Source organism: Juglans regia, chromosome 1 (assembly GCF_001411555.2).
Source record: "Juglans regia cultivar Chandler chromosome 1, Walnut 2.0, whole genome shotgun sequence".
Taxonomy (NCBI): domain Eukaryota; kingdom Viridiplantae; phylum Streptophyta; class Magnoliopsida; order Fagales; family Juglandaceae; genus Juglans; species Juglans regia.
In genome coordinates this window covers 6,382,669-6,399,002 of record NC_049901.1, presented here as the reverse complement: position 1 = coordinate 6,399,002, position 16,334 = coordinate 6,382,669, and the positions used below count along the sequence as shown (strand labels likewise).

Genomic DNA, 16,334 nt, shown 5'->3' with positions numbered 1-16,334 from the left:
TAAAACATGCGAAACTACGCCATGCAACTAACATTACTCGTATTTAAAAAGATTTTGGTTGAAAAATAATATCATTTATCACATTTTTAATTACCATATTCTCTTAATTTTAAATTTATATTACAAATGAAATTACGTTGCATCAAAACTATAAGATTTTGTTTAGTTGTGCAATTCAGATAAAATGAGATATTTTAAATAGTACTGAAATTTTTTAGTTAAGATAAGATGAGATGGTTTGTAAAAAAATATGTGTTTGGATAGTAAGATTAAATAAGATATTTTGTAAAAAGGAATATGTTTAGATAATGAGACGAGATGAAATGATTTTAATTTTTTAAAGATTTGATAAAATGATGGGTCTCATTAATTATTGAAAAATATTTTAAATTATTAGGTAGAAAGTATTATGAATATATTAAAAATAAGTAATATCTATTATTAATTTAAAAACTCATAAATATTTTGACTTTTATAAAATATATTTTTTATAATTGGCTGTGATTATTTCAATATTCACAAATATGAACGTATTTTTTTGTTAAACGAAATTATTTTAATTATGACTTATTTATTATATTATATTTTATAAAATTTGAAATATATGTTTCTAATTATATATTATAATAAAATAAAAATTATAATAGATAATTATATATTAAAAATTTGGTAGTTAGCAGTATTATAGGCGTACTATAGAGGTAAATGAAACTTTGTGACAGATTAATTATAATGATATTATATCATTACTGTAGTAATGATTGAAAAATTAAAGATGAGATAATATTCAAATTATATTTTATAATTTGAATAGATAGATGAAAGATGAATTACAGCTAAGACAGATACATCTGCACATCCAAACCGGGCAATGCATGAACTCCACCCGGGCTTGCAAAAAGAAGACCTGCGCCCATTACGCAGAGACACTGCAATGAGATCGCTGATTTGGTACACGTGCCGAACTTTTGTTGGAGATGTCGACGGAGGCCACTGCTGACTCATCTCAGAGGCGGAAAGAAAGCGAATATCTAAGGGGAAAGATCTTGAGCCTCATATTTCAACGCTGAGTGGAAACATGCACGAATCGTGACACCTGGCACTCCCCACCACCACTTTAGTATATCCGCCTCTTTGTTTACCTTAAAAAAATAAAAAAGAGAAAAAAAAAGCCCTCTAAAAGCGCAAACCAACTTGTGGTCGGCAATTTTTCACTATTTAATAATAACAAAATAAATTTAAACAATATTTGGAGAGACACGAGTGGTCAAGAAAGCATCTCTATCCTTTCCCTTCTATCTCTTTCTTGTATTGGCAAAGTACACGTGGCGTTACGCATTAGGATCGGGCGGCGGGTGGCGATGACGTGGCGAAAAGTGCAAGAGAGTAAAAGGTCTCTCTACCTGACAGCGCGAGGGAGAGGGGTTGGGGGGCACAGTCATATATCCTCCTCATCTATCTTTGGTTCCTTTTTGTTGTGTCTTTGATCTACAAATAGTGGACTTCCTTGTTTCTCTTTCTTCCTATTTATCTATTTTAGAGGCTCTAGATATTTTAGTCTTTTTCATTTTCGCTCCTCACAAAAATATCGTCCGGAAATTATTCAGTGCCGCATACGTCTGTTTATTCCGATATCTCTGTCGCCATCAAAATCCGAAATAATCCAGCCTCCACCACCCGGTCTCAGCACTCACTTTTGACTACTCGCGCTGCTAGGTCGACAGATGTCTGGCCTTTATTCGTTACGACGCTGTCAACACAGTGTTCTCTCCCTTTTATTGGTTTTTTTTTTTCACCCTTCCTTACTCTCTCACGTCGCGGCCAACAAAGCTTTATCGTGGATATAATTTAATTTAATTCTCATTTTATGTTTATTTTATTTTCCGAATCATTTTGGGTCCTTTGCTCGTGAAACAGCTTGGAGAGAAAGTGGAAATGTATTTATTTCCACGTGGAAAAAAATGTGTTTTTTACTTCTCTAGTGGATAAACCAATAATTAGCAACGAAGCCTCGCAATTAATAATAGAGAATTGTTCTAAAAGTGGATACATTTTACAATGGACGTGCATCGTTATTCTCTATTCTAGAGAAAAGCATTTCGTTGGTAAGTAACAAAAATTAAAAGGCATCATCTTATAGGTGAAAAATATATTTGTTTTGTTTTATGCATTTTTTAGTAAATCGGTTATCAGATTCAATCTCAATTGAATAATAATAATAAAATATAAACCTCTAAAATGGGTAACATGGTCAGATTATATAGCTTGGAGTTTATAAATAAATATTTTTAAAATGTGATTAATCTGATCATTTACATAAAAAAAAATGAAATTGAATCAATTAAAGCAGAAAATGCATAAGTAAGGTTCTGTTTGGATTGAGAGGTCATCTCAACTCATTTCATCATTATAATTTTTTTAAATTTTTATATAAAATATAATAAATAATTTAATTTTTTTAAATATCAAAATAGTAATAATATTTTATTTAACTTTTAACTTTCATCTTAATTTACTATCCAAACGATACTTAAGAGTATAGGAAGAATAAAAAAAAATAAAAAATAGAGAAGAGGTAGCAGTTTTTCTTCATTTCTTTTAAGGTTTTGAATCTTTTGATCTCATTAATTAGCCCAACATGATCTTAGACGTTTTTTCCTTTTTATATGGTGACCTATCTCAAGATTTGAAAAAACTACTTTTCGCTTAAAAGCTATGTAATCCCCATGGCATTATGGCAGCAAGTGAGGAAGAAACCTCTCTTTGTCATAATCCATTTTGTTTTTTCTTTTTATGGTTTCTTTTAACTCCTTTCTTTCCGGTCTACATGCATAGTTTTCCTTCACTTTTTACTTTGACCGTTAAAGGTTAGTTCTATAGCAGCACTCTTATCACTTTTTTCACGCACCTCTCACCTGGAGAATCGTGCACTCGAATTCAACACTTGGTTATCATGCACCGTCCAATTGCGTTTTTATTTTTATTTTTTTTCATGGTATTTTAAAGGGCCAATATCTCTTTAAATTTTTTATTTCATCCGTTTCTCTCTCTCTCTTTTTTTTTTTTTTTTCTTATCGGTTAGCTTTATTTGTCCCCTTTTGTCAACGAGAGCTCTTCACGCACCCTCACAAACAAGAATTTGCAACGCTCCGTTCTATTGGACCGGTTTAGATATTGAGGTGAAATCATCTTATATCATATAATTTAATTTTAATTAATAATTTTATTATTATTCACAATTCATTTTATCTTATTATCTAAACGAGTCTTAAATCTATCGATATATCTTCTCTTTTTTCTACTAATGTAAAATATAATATTCTTACATAGTCTCAATCTAATGTTATCGGGTCAACATTCCATATAGAAAAAATACATTTAATGCGTCATCTTTCTTTATTTTATCGATGTTTTTCTTATTTTACTTATTGTAATGTTATTTAGAAATATTTATCAAGATCTCATTTTTAACTTTATCTAATTTTATTTTATAAAGAGTTCCTCTTTTTATGCTAGACGTGAAAGTACAAACCAACGCCATATTTCTTGTAATTTCTTTTTATTAATACAGAGAGAGAGAGAGAGGGGGGGGGGGTTGGAAATGATTTGTATGAATTTAGAATTTTGGAGTAAGAAAACGATAGAAATTGTGAAGGAAGCCAAATCTACTTGTGGTGTATAGGAAATGACACGTGGGCAGTGCTCAATAAACTGCGAGTAGGGCGCTTTGCTTTAACTCTCTGCGAGTATAGCCGTGTCGTCTCAATTATCCGCTAGGCTCTCAAATTTTCGTTCCCAACCGAATTAAAAACAGGCTAGCGCAATAAAAAAGTGGGAGACAGGACAAGCATACGCCACATGTCGGGGCCATCCTGCGACGTGAGCCACAAGATTCTTTCGAAGTCTCGAGCGTTCTATTGAAGAAAATTTTAATTTTATAAAAAACTTCAAAAAAGAGAAAAATAGCCTCTGATGTGGCGGCGACCTCTGTTTTCTTCCCTTTTTCTTCACATTCACAGGCCAAAACTCCAAACTACCCATTCTCTCTTCTTCTCCCCTTCCTCCTCAGCCCTTTGTATCTCAAACCTCTCTGTCTCTCTCTCTGAGTTTCTTTTATAGAGTATTTTTCGGTGTGCGGGAGGCGAGGGGTGTGTTTTTCCGGTTACAATTGCATCGAGGGATCAAGGGGATCCGGTACTCCTGTGATTGGAATACTGTTGTTTCTTCCATGCTCGAACTCTGTTTCGAATAATTTTTTTCCCCAAAAATAAAAAAGGATTTATAAATATAGTTTATTGGTGAGGCTCTTGTCGATTTTGTGTTATATATTTCCTCTTCGTCTGTCGCACAGTCTGTAGTTGTTTTGTGACTAAGTCGGAGGCTATTCTTTCTATCCGAGAAATTTCGTGAACTTTGGTTGCTAATCAGTGAAGCTACCGACTCGAAGTGGGAGTCTTTTGCTGTGTAAGGACGGAGCTTCAAGGCTTTTTTGGATTGTTCAATTCTAGGGTTACTGAGAGTTCCAAGCTTGGAATCAGCCGGGAGCCGAAGAGAAAAGTTCTATTTCTTGGGTTAATTTGTTTGGATCAGATGGGTATGTTACTGTACGGAATCGATTCCATCAGGGTCTCTTAAATTTATGAATGTTTTGATTCTGCATGCAAAAGGAGTGAGACAAAGCGGCTTTGTGGAGAAGCGAAGTCAAAGAGTACTCCGAGTGTTTGGTTCTTTTAAGCATAAGGCGGTTTGGAGGTTTCTGCAGCTATGGCTATTCAGGTATCATACCTTTTTAATCGGTATATATTGTTTTAATTATGATCTTTCTGTTCTGTATTGATATGTGATTTCAGTAGTTAGAAAGTTCATATCTTGCAATTTTCATTCATCGATCACTAACCATTCTTTGAATTCCGGTCTTTTTTAGTGAGAGACAAACTTCACGGTAAATTGTGATGAGGGTGTATTTTAACTATTATATTATGAACTGAAGACGAGGTTTACAAGTTAAAATTGTAAGCAATGAAGATTTTGCTCCCCTCAATGGTGATTTTCCTTTTTTAATTGGCCGAGGGCAATTGGGCATCGTTTGTTTGAAAGCAATCTCTCTCTCTCTCTCTCTCTCTCTCTCGTCCCTTCTCTTTTTCTTTTTTTAAGTGATGACATGATTTAATTTCTCATCAATTTATCCATTATGACAGTTCTATTATAAGAGAGTTCATTTCTTTTCCTAATAAGTTCGTTCAATTCGATAGTTTTTGTTTGGTACTTTACTGGGGAATTATTCCTTTGTAATGGAATTTTTGGGAGTATTGAGGAATTATTCATATGGGATTTTTTTTTATTTAGCCTTTTCTTCGCCTGTTAATTAAAAGTTTTAAAATGCGATTGTTTTAGTTTTTAAATTGTAATATCGATTACAGAGGGCGATAGCGTTGGAGGAAAGATTGTGTTTTTTCCATTTTAAAAAATTTGCGATTTTATTTTTGGCTGTAGGATCAAAGTGTGGGAACTCGTTCACGTTCTGTTCTCCAGGGAAGTAATGAAGTATCTTTGAGTTCTGGGCTACATTCTGTAACTGGTGCCCAACTTAGGGATCGGTTTTCTAGCGGGAATGACTATGCTACCAAGGTTTATATCTTTTCTGCATCGTTCATGCTCTTCTGTCCGCAGAACCAATTGATTTGAAGACTCTGATCACTCTCTTTTCTACCTATCCGTTGTTACTGTTTCAATAGGTTAGGAAACCATACACAATCACGAAACAAAGAGAAAGATGGTCAGAGGAAGAGCACAAGAAGTTTCTTGATGCTTTAAAGATGTATGGTCGAGCTTGGCGACGGATAGAGGGTATAAGTCAATGCGGATTTCTTATATCTCAGGAAAGATTATAGCTGTTATGATTTTCTTAGATTGTCCTGTTTTTGTAACAGAGCACGTGGGCACAAAGACTGCAGTTCAGATTCGAAGTCATGCTCAAAAATTCTTCTCTAAGGTTTACTGCTCTTATTCCATTACCCCTTCTCAATAGCTATACCTATCTATTCAATAAGTTAAATTTGCAACCTTTGCAAATAGGTTCATACATTCATGCTTGGTGCCGTTCTAAATCACCTGTTTTTGGTCTTCATAACAGGTTGTTCGTGACTCTAATGGCAGCAACGCAAGCTCTGAGCCCATTGAGATTCCTCCCCCAAGGCCAAAACGAAAGCCCATGCATCCTTACCCCAGGAAACTTGTAATTCCTCCTAATAAAGAAATCTCCACTCTGGAGCAGCCACTAAGGTCTGCATCTCCAAATTTATCAGTTTCAGAACAAGAAAACCATTCTCCAACCTCAGTGTTATCTGCAGTCGGTTCAGAGGCAGTGGGTTCGCCTGATTTAGATTCACCAAATAATAGCTTATCCCCTGTTTCATCTGCAGCCGATGTCCAACTTGGTGGCTTAGTACTACCTGAACCTAACCAATCGACAGACCGAAGTGCATCTCCATCACCGGCTCTAATGACTGTTGGTTCAGTTTCTGATCAGCAACTTCCCGTGGTAATTGTTTTATCCAATTCAATAAATTTCAATGAAACCTCTCTTTTTTTTTGTTATAAGTAATGAAACCTCTTTTTTTACTTCTATAATGTTTTGATGTTGGCCTCAAATCTCAGAAATTCGAGTTGTTTCCCAAAGAAAACGCCTGTACGAAAGAAGTTACTTCAGAGGAAGCATCACCCCGACAACTTAAGCTTTTTGGGAGGACTGTATTAGTTACAGATTCCCACAGACCGTCTTGTCCCAGCACAGGGACTAGTAAACCCATCCCAGCAGACATGCATGAGGAAAAAGTTGTGGAACCGTTACCAGTGAACTCTGAGCCCGTGAAATCTATGCCGGGCAATACCGAATGCGTTTGGAGTCATTTGCCACATGTCCCAAATGATGCCCTCTATTTCATGCAATGCCAGAGAAAAAGCTTAAATCTGCTGGAAAACAGTTCTGCTACTCCTATACCATGGTGGACCTTTTGTGGGGGTTTACCACTTCCTTTCATGCCATTCCATAAGGTGGACCCATCGGGGGGAGCATATGGGGACTCTGCTCTAGGAGAAGTCCATGATAAAGAAGTCAGGAAAGAAGGTTCCTGGACTGGTTCAAACACTGGATCGATGCATGATGGGGAAAATGGCGATAGATGTTCAGAGGCAGAGACTCAGAGTCGTCCATTCTTCCTTAGAAATGAGAATCAAGAGAGAAGCATGATTTTCCAATTTAGGCCAAGTGAAAAATCAGCCTTCTCTGACCTAAGCATGAGCCCTGAAAAGTGTGTCAAAGGGTTTGTACCATATAAAAGATGTATGGCAGAGAGAGAGACCCAATCCTCAACAATAACAGGTCAAGAGGGAGACGAGAAACGAATCAGGCTTTGCTTATAGTGTCCCTCAGTTGTAGATTCCCCAAAGGAATTTCCTTTTCTTTCCAGACACAGTTTTAACAGGCTTAGAAACTGATGTTGGTACAGTTTAGTGGACTGTAGGGGTTTCAGCTGCTGGATGACTGGGGATGAGAAAGAAAATGAAGTTGGAACAATATCCCTTTTTGCAGCTTTGCAAATTCTCATCTAGGTTTTTTTTTTTTTTTTTTTTTTGTAACCTACTGTTTTTGCCTCCAACTGTTCAAATCCATAAGCCCATCTCTTCTTGTACACATAATATTCTCTTGCTTGCCTTTTCTCTCTTGTCCTCGATATCTGCTTTTGTATTCCTAATTCTTTTCCTTCGTTGAACTATGATTGATGAATCACTAGGTCGCTTACTATGTTAAACAGAACAAGTTTCATATTAAGTGTTTATTTTCTCAGCATCTGCAAACTTTTGAGTATGGTTTATCAAAAGGGAACCAGGAACCAACCAAAAGGGCGTGCTGTTTCCTTATAAGCAACAGAGGAAGTCATTGCTGTATAAGGAACTCACCTCTTCTCCATCTCTGATCATATGGATGGCTAATGACAATCTGGAAAATGCTGGCACAAGTGTTCCAAGTCCAAACGTGAAAGAAGTGTTGGGACAACACTCGAGAATGCATGAAACCTTCCATCCGAGAAAGGAGAACATCCTTGCGCAAGATGGAATTCTTGTAATAAGAATAGCAGAATATGCGTTCGTCACATTTGTAATGTTTTCCAGGCGAGAGTAGAGAACACTGGAAGTCTTTTGTGGAGTCTTTCTTGTCTGAGTAGTGATTATTGATATGGGCTGGTTGTGGAGTAGGTCCTCTCTTTATATAAAAGAAGGCATAAAAGAGAGGCTGCCGGCTGGACTTTGAAACAAGCTACTCTAGCTATGCAGAAAGGAAGCCAAAAAATAATCGTCAAAGACTTGGAAGGAGAGGAACGTATAATTGTAGAGTCTTTTGGGGTTTGGGATATTTCAAAGGTAGTAAAATTTCGGGATGGGGCCATTTTTGAGCACGACAGTTTCTTAGAATAATCGCTCAAGCAAACAGGACATTTGAGATAACATCAACGTCCAACATCAGCCCTTTATCTGGTTGCTGTCAATAATCCAGTTATTCAACCTTGTCCATCAACAATGATACTTTCAACGTTATCCAGCAATAATTCTACGGTGTCGGAATTTGTCTGGATTCGCTCATTTTGACTACTGTACAAAGAAAGGGATAGGCCATTGATGGAGAGTAAAACTGTAAAAGGCCCACAAATACTACTACTGTATACAGAACCCAAGTTCCCGAACAAAAAATATCTCGTAGTACTTACTAACAAATATATTGCCCAAAGCCCAACATTAAACACTTGGAACAGTCAACAGCTTACCCACAAAAAAGAAAAAAAAACAGTTCCTTCTAGTGCCCAATATGGTAACTTCACAAGACCCACAACAGATTAAAAATAGAGGAGAGGCAAAAGCAAACTCCACTTAACATCGGACATTATTCCACCAAAGCTTTCCTCTTTAACTTAATCAGCTCTCTTTCTGTAGCTCTCCCCTCCTCACTCTTTGCTCTCCCACCCTCTGTCTCTCAATAATGTCACTACTGCTAATCATCAATCTCTCTATCATACTCGCTCTATCATCGACAGCAACCTCCCACTACTCTTCTTCCTCCTCGTTTCCCCCATCGCAATCGTCCTCGTTTCCCGAGTGGAGATCGGCCCGCGCCACCTACTACGCGGCGGCGGACCCCAGGGACGCGGTGGGCGGGGCATGTGGGTACGGAGACCTGGTGAAGGCTGGTTACGGCATGGCCACCGTGGGCTTGAGCGAGGTGCTGTTCGAGCGGGGACAGATCTGCGGCGCGTGCTTCGAGCTGAAGTGTGTGGACGACCTCCGCTGGTGCATTGCGGGCACCTCCATCATAGTCACGGCCACCAACTTCTGCGCACCCAATTACGGGTTCACCCCGGACGGCGGGGGCCGCTGCAACTCTCCTAATAAGCACTTCGTCCTCCCCATCGAGGCCTTCGAGAAGATCGCTATCTGGAAGGCCGGTAACATGCCCGTTCTGTACCGTAGGTACTGTATCAAACTCTACTCTCGCATACCGAGTTACCCCATCATCTTCTTCCTCGAAGGGCGTGAGTCTAGCGTGCCCGAATCCCACTTTCTCCGTGTCTACTTTGCCTTTGTTTTCTTTTGTCGTCTTCCTGCTTTATTTTTCTTGTGCATCATGCTAACCCGAGCCAGGCGTTTACACTAACTTTTACTGAGTTCTTGCTGGACGGCACCACCGTTTGATTTGTTAACTTACGGTAGGGATGTGGAGTAGGGTCGTTATCCTATGCGCACTTTTTTTCACTTGGGATTCGCCCGTTGAAGCATGTTTCTCCCTGCGCGATGAAGAGCGGTCGCTTTGGTCCGAGACTGTTGGATTACCATTGTGCCCCTTGACTTGTATGAGTTATTTTTTCTCAACCTTTTGTCCAGTTATGGCCTTATAGTTATGGGTGTGGGACTGCTGACCCAGGTAGTAGGTAGTAATTCTAATGTTTCCTATGAATTAACCAAAACAAAACACCCCCACCACCGCACACACCTCTTGGCCTAGTTTGATAGGAATTTTAGATAGATATGGGATAAAGATGAAGAATATTATTTTTATTTTTAGGTTTGAAAATATTGAATTATTTATTATATATTATTTAGAAATCTCATATGGGACAAGTTTGGCACTACAAGATTGTATTTAGATGTTGAGTTGAGCTTAATTCTTTATGAATAGGAATAAATTGAGTAATGATGGGAGTTATGTGGAATCCATTTAAACTGAGTTTAAAGTATATTTGAATGTTAAGATGAATTTAGTATTTTTTATGGGAAGTTGAAAAGGATAGTGGATCTCACGTATAAAGATGTATTAAGTTGAAAAATATTATGGGTCTCACATGTAAAGAAGTTTTGAGTTAAGATGAGTTTATTAATTTAAAAGTTAAGTATTTAGAAGTTAAACTTAACTTAAAATTAGACTGAATTCAATTGAGTGATACAAACAAATAGGGCCTAAATTGACGGTAGCCCAATTTACCGTTGGCGGAAGAATAGCGTGTTCAGTTGGCCACGCCCACTCTAAAAAAGTACAGACTTCCTGTTTATATGCTAGAGGTTGCTTGCTTGCTTCTTACAAAATAAGGTCTAACTGCTTAGTGGAGTAATAAATAACAAGCTTACTTCGAAGGGAAGTTCCTAAAATATTTGCTAGTTGTTGGTTGACACACTGAATAGAACCAATTAGCTTAAAAAATCAATCGGGTAGATGGGGGGCATAATTGATAATACTCTCTTTCCTCTACTCATTTTTGTTGCATCTTATACTTCGTTTCTGTCAAAACCCTCTATCGATATCATCCACCTGTCGGCCACCCTTTGGCAGCCTTTGTTGACTAATCCCAACCTCTGTCATTGAACTGTATATCCTCAAGATTTCTGAAATTACCTCGCCTGTTTGTTTGTGCCTCTGGTGAGATGCAATTGGCGGTGGGCATTTCCTCCCGTTTCGTGTGTCATTTGCCGACAGTGGTAGATTGGATTCGGCATCTACCTCTTAAGCTAAATTTTAGTGAAACTTCACATCACATTAAAACTCATCATTGCGCCCTATTTTTGTCATGGTTCTGATGGGCACTTACATGTGCATGTCTTCTGCACTGTCCATTCTAATTCTATATTACAGAATAAAACACTACAGCTTGAATTGGTTAATGTGGTTTTTACAGGATCAAGTGCAGAAAGGAAGGCGGAATTCGATTTATTATCGATGGTTCAAATATCTTCATCTCAGTGCTAATCACAAATGTTGCTGGTGCTGGAGATGTAGCTGCGGTGAAGATAAAGGGTTCAAGAACTGGTTGGCTTCCGATGGGGAGGAATTGGGGCCAAAATTGGCATATAAATGCCGATTTAAAGAATCAACCTCTTTCATTTGAGGTCACTAATAGCGATGGCGTGACTGTTACATCTTACAATGTTGCTCCCAAGGACTGGAACTTTGGCCAATCATTTGAAGGCAAGCAATTTGTGTAAAAGTCCTTTGCATATTTTTTTTTTTTTTTTAAGGGCCCCCTCCTTTTTTTCTTCCGTAATCAGGGAGGGTAAAGCTGTGTGGAATGGGGTTTATTTTTTGACGGGATAAGAGTCACAGTTGATTGCAAATGATGTTGTGCTTATAAAGATATGTACGTTATTTGCTAAAAGAAAACAGATCCAAGTCTTCCATTTTTGAAATATATATATATATATATATATGTGTATATATATTGCTTAGTATATAAAATATTAATTAATTATGTGAACGGGCAGCCAGCTCTTGTGGGTTTTACAGAACCAATCCAAATTCATCCTTGTGAACGACCCAAAAGGGCTCATTCGAAGCAATCGGGTATGATTTTACCACGACATTTCGGGTCAAACGTTTCGCAAGATGGACGAGCATGGCAATATGATGTGAAAAATCAAACGCAGTCGAGCCTGATTTCACACGAAATTCTCTCGTCTTGACTCACCAGGTTAACGTCCAAAGCAACTGCCAAAAACTACTGACAGCCGAGGCATATGCTACATGGGGTCCTTGCTCCTATATGCCTTCATGTCATTTGTCATGTCTAATTTATAATAAAAATAATTTTATAATTTAACAAATTACATCAAATCACATTAATTTATAAAATTATTTTTGTGTAATTTTCGCTATGGCTAGAATATTTCTCAATGAAAAAAGGTATAGCAAACAAATCTATCTTTATTCCCGTGTTTTAGAGAACATATAGTAGCAATCAGATTACATTGCAATATAGTTTACGAAAAAATGGAGAAAAAAAAAAAAATACTTATCACTCCAAATTAATAGGTGTTTTATATTTCATATCCCAAACTACTAACACGACAAGCTATACATTATATACTTTGAGTATATTGCATTATATTTCAGTATATTTCGTATCCCAAACTACTAACACGACAATCTATATATTATATTTCGTGTCATATTTATCACCATTAAATGATCATTTATTGTATATTTTTTTATTATCTAATAGTGATGAATGTGCCGTATACTACTTAGTATAATAAAAATAAGATGAGAGTGTGGTGTATAACATTACTCTAATGTCAGCATTCTGTCGTAAACAACTTTCCCTTTTCAATTAACAGAGTCATTTTGCTTTGACAACGTTAGCAATAGAAGTAACAACAGTTATGACACAAAATCTATACACATCAGGCACCATGCCAAAATAAATTCATGCACTCAACACGTATACAACCTTAAAAATTGGTAACCTACCCTTCACAAATTATACGCATGTCTTCCATGCAGAAAAAGAAAGAAAATTAAAAGAAACGTACTAACCTATTTAGTGTTTTTTTTTTAGGTTTGGAGATAGATTTCAATTTTGCCAAGAGAAATGAGAAAAGAAAAAAGAATAAATATAGATAGAAGCTACTATTAGGAATATTTATTTTACATACATGATGTAGTATCATATAGATCATATATCTTTTTAAGTGAATGTTAAGAATAATAAACTAAAAACAACCATATAATGAGTATAAAATATATATTACTATAATGACTTCTCCCTAACATCCTTTAAAAATAAAATAATCTGTTCAGCTAAACACCTCACCCCCGAAGGGAAAGAGAGTTCAACTCAAACCACAATAGATTCCCCAACAGTATCAATCTTAAAAACGGACATTATTACTTTTCTTGACTTGCAGGTTTTTGGCATTTTGCATCATATCAAACTGGCCCTTACAATGATTACAGGCTCAGACAGGTATGCATGCAACCCAATCTAACTACTGCCAGCTCAACCAAATTGTACTTTTATCGTAAATACTAACAACTGATATGCCGGTAAGCCATACAATGACATCAATGATAAAGAAACATCTGTGAATATAAATAACTGATATGCCAGTAAGCTATACAACGACATCATTAATAAAGAAACATGCTGATAAAGTTCCCAAATCATCTATAAGTCTACCATTACAAGAATACGTAGCTAAAATCAATGTTCATGTACCTTCAATATCCTTCAAAGTAACACCAGGCAGTGATGCTGGAGAGCACAGATGGGCAACTATGGCTATCTGCTTCTCTTCTGATTTCAACTTCAGCATTGACTCTCTTGAGAAGAAAAGCATTTAGGACAAGTATCCTTAAACAATCGCAGGAAGAAGAAAGCTCAAATGTCCCTAAGCACTTATCAATAACGTGCTGTACAGCCAGAATCCAAATTCTAAATGCAAATATCGTTAGGCCACCGCAGGCAAGACAACACGATCTCCATCTTAGCTATTAATAGCAAAAAAAACATGTATGCACAATTCGCACAAAACTTTGGCATTTATTCACATCAAAATTGCATGTGAGACACACCCAGTTCTCCGACTATATCCAAAACAAGATCTATGAGTATCCAATATTCATAATAAACAAGAGAAAATGAATGTAATGTGTGATTACTATCGCCAAAACAAAAATCTGCTCCTAAGTTAATCAGAAGGCAAGGAAAAAAACTTGGAAAGAATCAAATATGCAAGTTAAGTGGGAAAAATTAGGCCCCTCACAAGGACCAAACCCTTGAATATGCTGGGTCATCAAGACTGTCTCCTTCAAAGTTTCTGATGAGATTCAATGAGCAGTGCATTAAGCACGATGTGTAAAGCAACTTCGTACACAGCTCCATCATAATGCATTCCATCCTCCGTACATCTCACCCCACAATTCCAACTCAACGACTGTACATCTAGCAGCAAAAGCGGGCCACCGGATTGGCGCAACAGCTTGCTTCTCCGGAGTGCCGTGTCGTAAGCAACCCGCAATGTATCGGTCATCTTCTCCCTCTTCTCCTCCGTATTCAGCATCGAGTTTATCAATGTAGGAATCCCCATCCAAAACAAATGCGGCGATCTAACGGATACCGACCCCGTCACGGGCCCCTCCTCGCCTAACTCCGGCGAAATCGGCAAAAGCGACACCACCGAACTTCTCAATAAACGTAACCCAGCACCATAATCCGACGCATTCGTAAAATGAAGCATATGCCATAACCCAGAGCCCATTATCAAAACATCGGGGTAGTTCCGATTTCGCTTGAAACTAATAACCAAATCGATTATATTGGTTACGTAGGGAGCCCAAATAAAATCCAATTTCATTCCAATCTCATCGACCACAATATGATAATTGCTGTGCCTTTTGAACAGATCGACTTTGACCGATTCCATGCGCTCCGAATCCAGAACCAACTCGAGCAACGCAAGGGCAATCAATCTGGCTTGGGAGTCGCCCGCCAAGACGACCCAAGACCCATTAAGCAAATCGGAGGCGTCAGATGGAGCGAGCTTCTGGAACCCACACGCGATAACGGGTCTGGACCCGGACCAACGCCAGGACTTGCCGTAATCCAAGGAGTTGTTGGCGGAATGGGGCTTGACGTCCCAGACGACTTCGTGAAGGAGAGAGACGCAGGAGTCGCGGTTGTCGAAGACCACGATGGAGGAGACAGAGGAGGCAAAGTCAGAGATGGAGGGGAAGTAGGGGGTGAGGTGGACGCCGACGGCGAGGGTGATGAAGAGGGCCCCACTGAAGAAGAGCATCTTGTTACGGCTCAGATGCCAGCCGGCCATTCCCATTGGAACGAAGAGCACCACGCACGCAGCCATCAATCCCAGTTGGATCGCTCCGAACATCATTTGGGCTATTAGGCCTTGAAAGATGGATCTCCCTATAGCAAGAGTCGAATAGTCATTTCTTTCGAACCAAAAAATCGAAATGGAAAATTGGGTTCTTGCTGTTGGCTCCTGCTCTTCTTTTTGTTACTGTATCATTGGTTCAAAGAGACTGGAATCGGATTGACGGGTTGGAATGAATTAGACACAAGCTGGAATTGATGGGATGGGGTTGAGGCTTAGGGTTGAGGCTAAAGGATGGGTTTGGTGGGAGGATTTTCGTATGCTTATTAACTTGTGAATTAAGGCAGTTTTTGCTGTGATAGGAATGTGGCAACAGCCGCGAGAACGTAAATACGCATGTATGTTTATGTGAAAAAGATAGATCCTCGAGATTTTGATCGATTTTTAATTGAAGCCCGCAGACAAGTCTTCAGAAGCTGATGATGATGATTCTGGTCTGGTTGGGACCGATGGCTCACGTTTGTGGTAAATTATTTACTGCTTGCTAACGTACGCCGAATAAACATTTGAGCGGCATGCCACGTATTAACTTATTGAGTTTTGTTAATTATCATTTTCACACACAATACATTATATTTATTTTAATTTTATTCTTCTTAAACTAATTAATTTATTCTACTCATCATCTATACACAACATATTTAATATAATAAAAAAATAAAAAAATTATGTTTGATGTGAGGACGATAAATATAATTTTTCTAACTTATTTGCTTTTGTGGTGGTGGTCCTTTTTTTGGTAAAAATATTGACACTTTAGTTTGGAGACTTCAAAGATTTTTAATTGAATTAGTAACATATGGTTTGATGAAGTTTTGTTTTTGTTTTTTTTAAATGTAACGTAGATGTAGTATATCATATCTAAACTGATGAACATTACTTTTTTAAAAAAAATAAAAATAATAATAATAATTATGAACCTAATCATTACATGTTGATCATTCAACATTGGCTTGTAATTATATAGAAATAATAGAAGAGATAAAAGATGTTTTAGGTTGGAGTGAAGCCAGCATGGATGATGGAGTGGAGACTCTTTAGCCATTATATATGTCTAACCAAATTTCTATCAAGTTTGATTAATTATTGGACTGAAATCCATTGCCTTGAGGAAATAATACCTC

At 37.5% G+C, this 16,334-nt stretch overlaps 3 protein-coding genes across 3 annotated transcripts; 2 read left to right on the top strand and 1 right to left on the bottom strand.

Annotated features, from left to right (window-relative positions):
• The first annotated feature begins 3,967 nt into the window (after positions 1-3,967).
• On the top strand, positions 3,968-7,854 carry LOC108988117 (protein REVEILLE 1-like). The gene is made up of 6 exons (XM_018961240.2): positions 3,968-4,776; positions 5,494-5,628; positions 5,736-5,847; positions 5,931-5,992; positions 6,134-6,541; positions 6,658-7,854. The coding sequence occupies exons 1-6, from the start codon at positions 4,765-4,767 to the stop codon at positions 7,420-7,422; spliced, it is 1,494 nt and encodes a 497-aa protein (XP_018816785.1). The 5' UTR covers positions 3,968-4,764; the 3' UTR covers positions 7,423-7,854.
• An 873-nt stretch (positions 7,855-8,727) lies between these two features.
• LOC108988118 (expansin-A13) lies at positions 8,728-11,727 on the top strand. Its single transcript, XM_018961242.2, has 2 exons — positions 8,728-9,522; positions 11,220-11,727. The coding sequence occupies exons 1-2, from the start codon at positions 9,035-9,037 to the stop codon at positions 11,524-11,526; spliced, it is 795 nt and encodes a 264-aa protein (XP_018816787.1). The 5' UTR covers positions 8,728-9,034; the 3' UTR covers positions 11,527-11,727.
• Positions 11,728-13,845: 2,118 nt separating this feature from the next.
• Positions 13,846-15,649, bottom strand: LOC108988236. The gene has a single exon (XM_018961442.2). The coding sequence runs from the start codon at positions 15,208-15,210 to the stop codon at positions 14,128-14,130; it is 1,083 nt and encodes a 360-aa protein (XP_018816987.1). The 5' UTR covers positions 15,211-15,649; the 3' UTR covers positions 13,846-14,127.
• Positions 15,650-16,334: the final 685 nt, after the last annotated feature.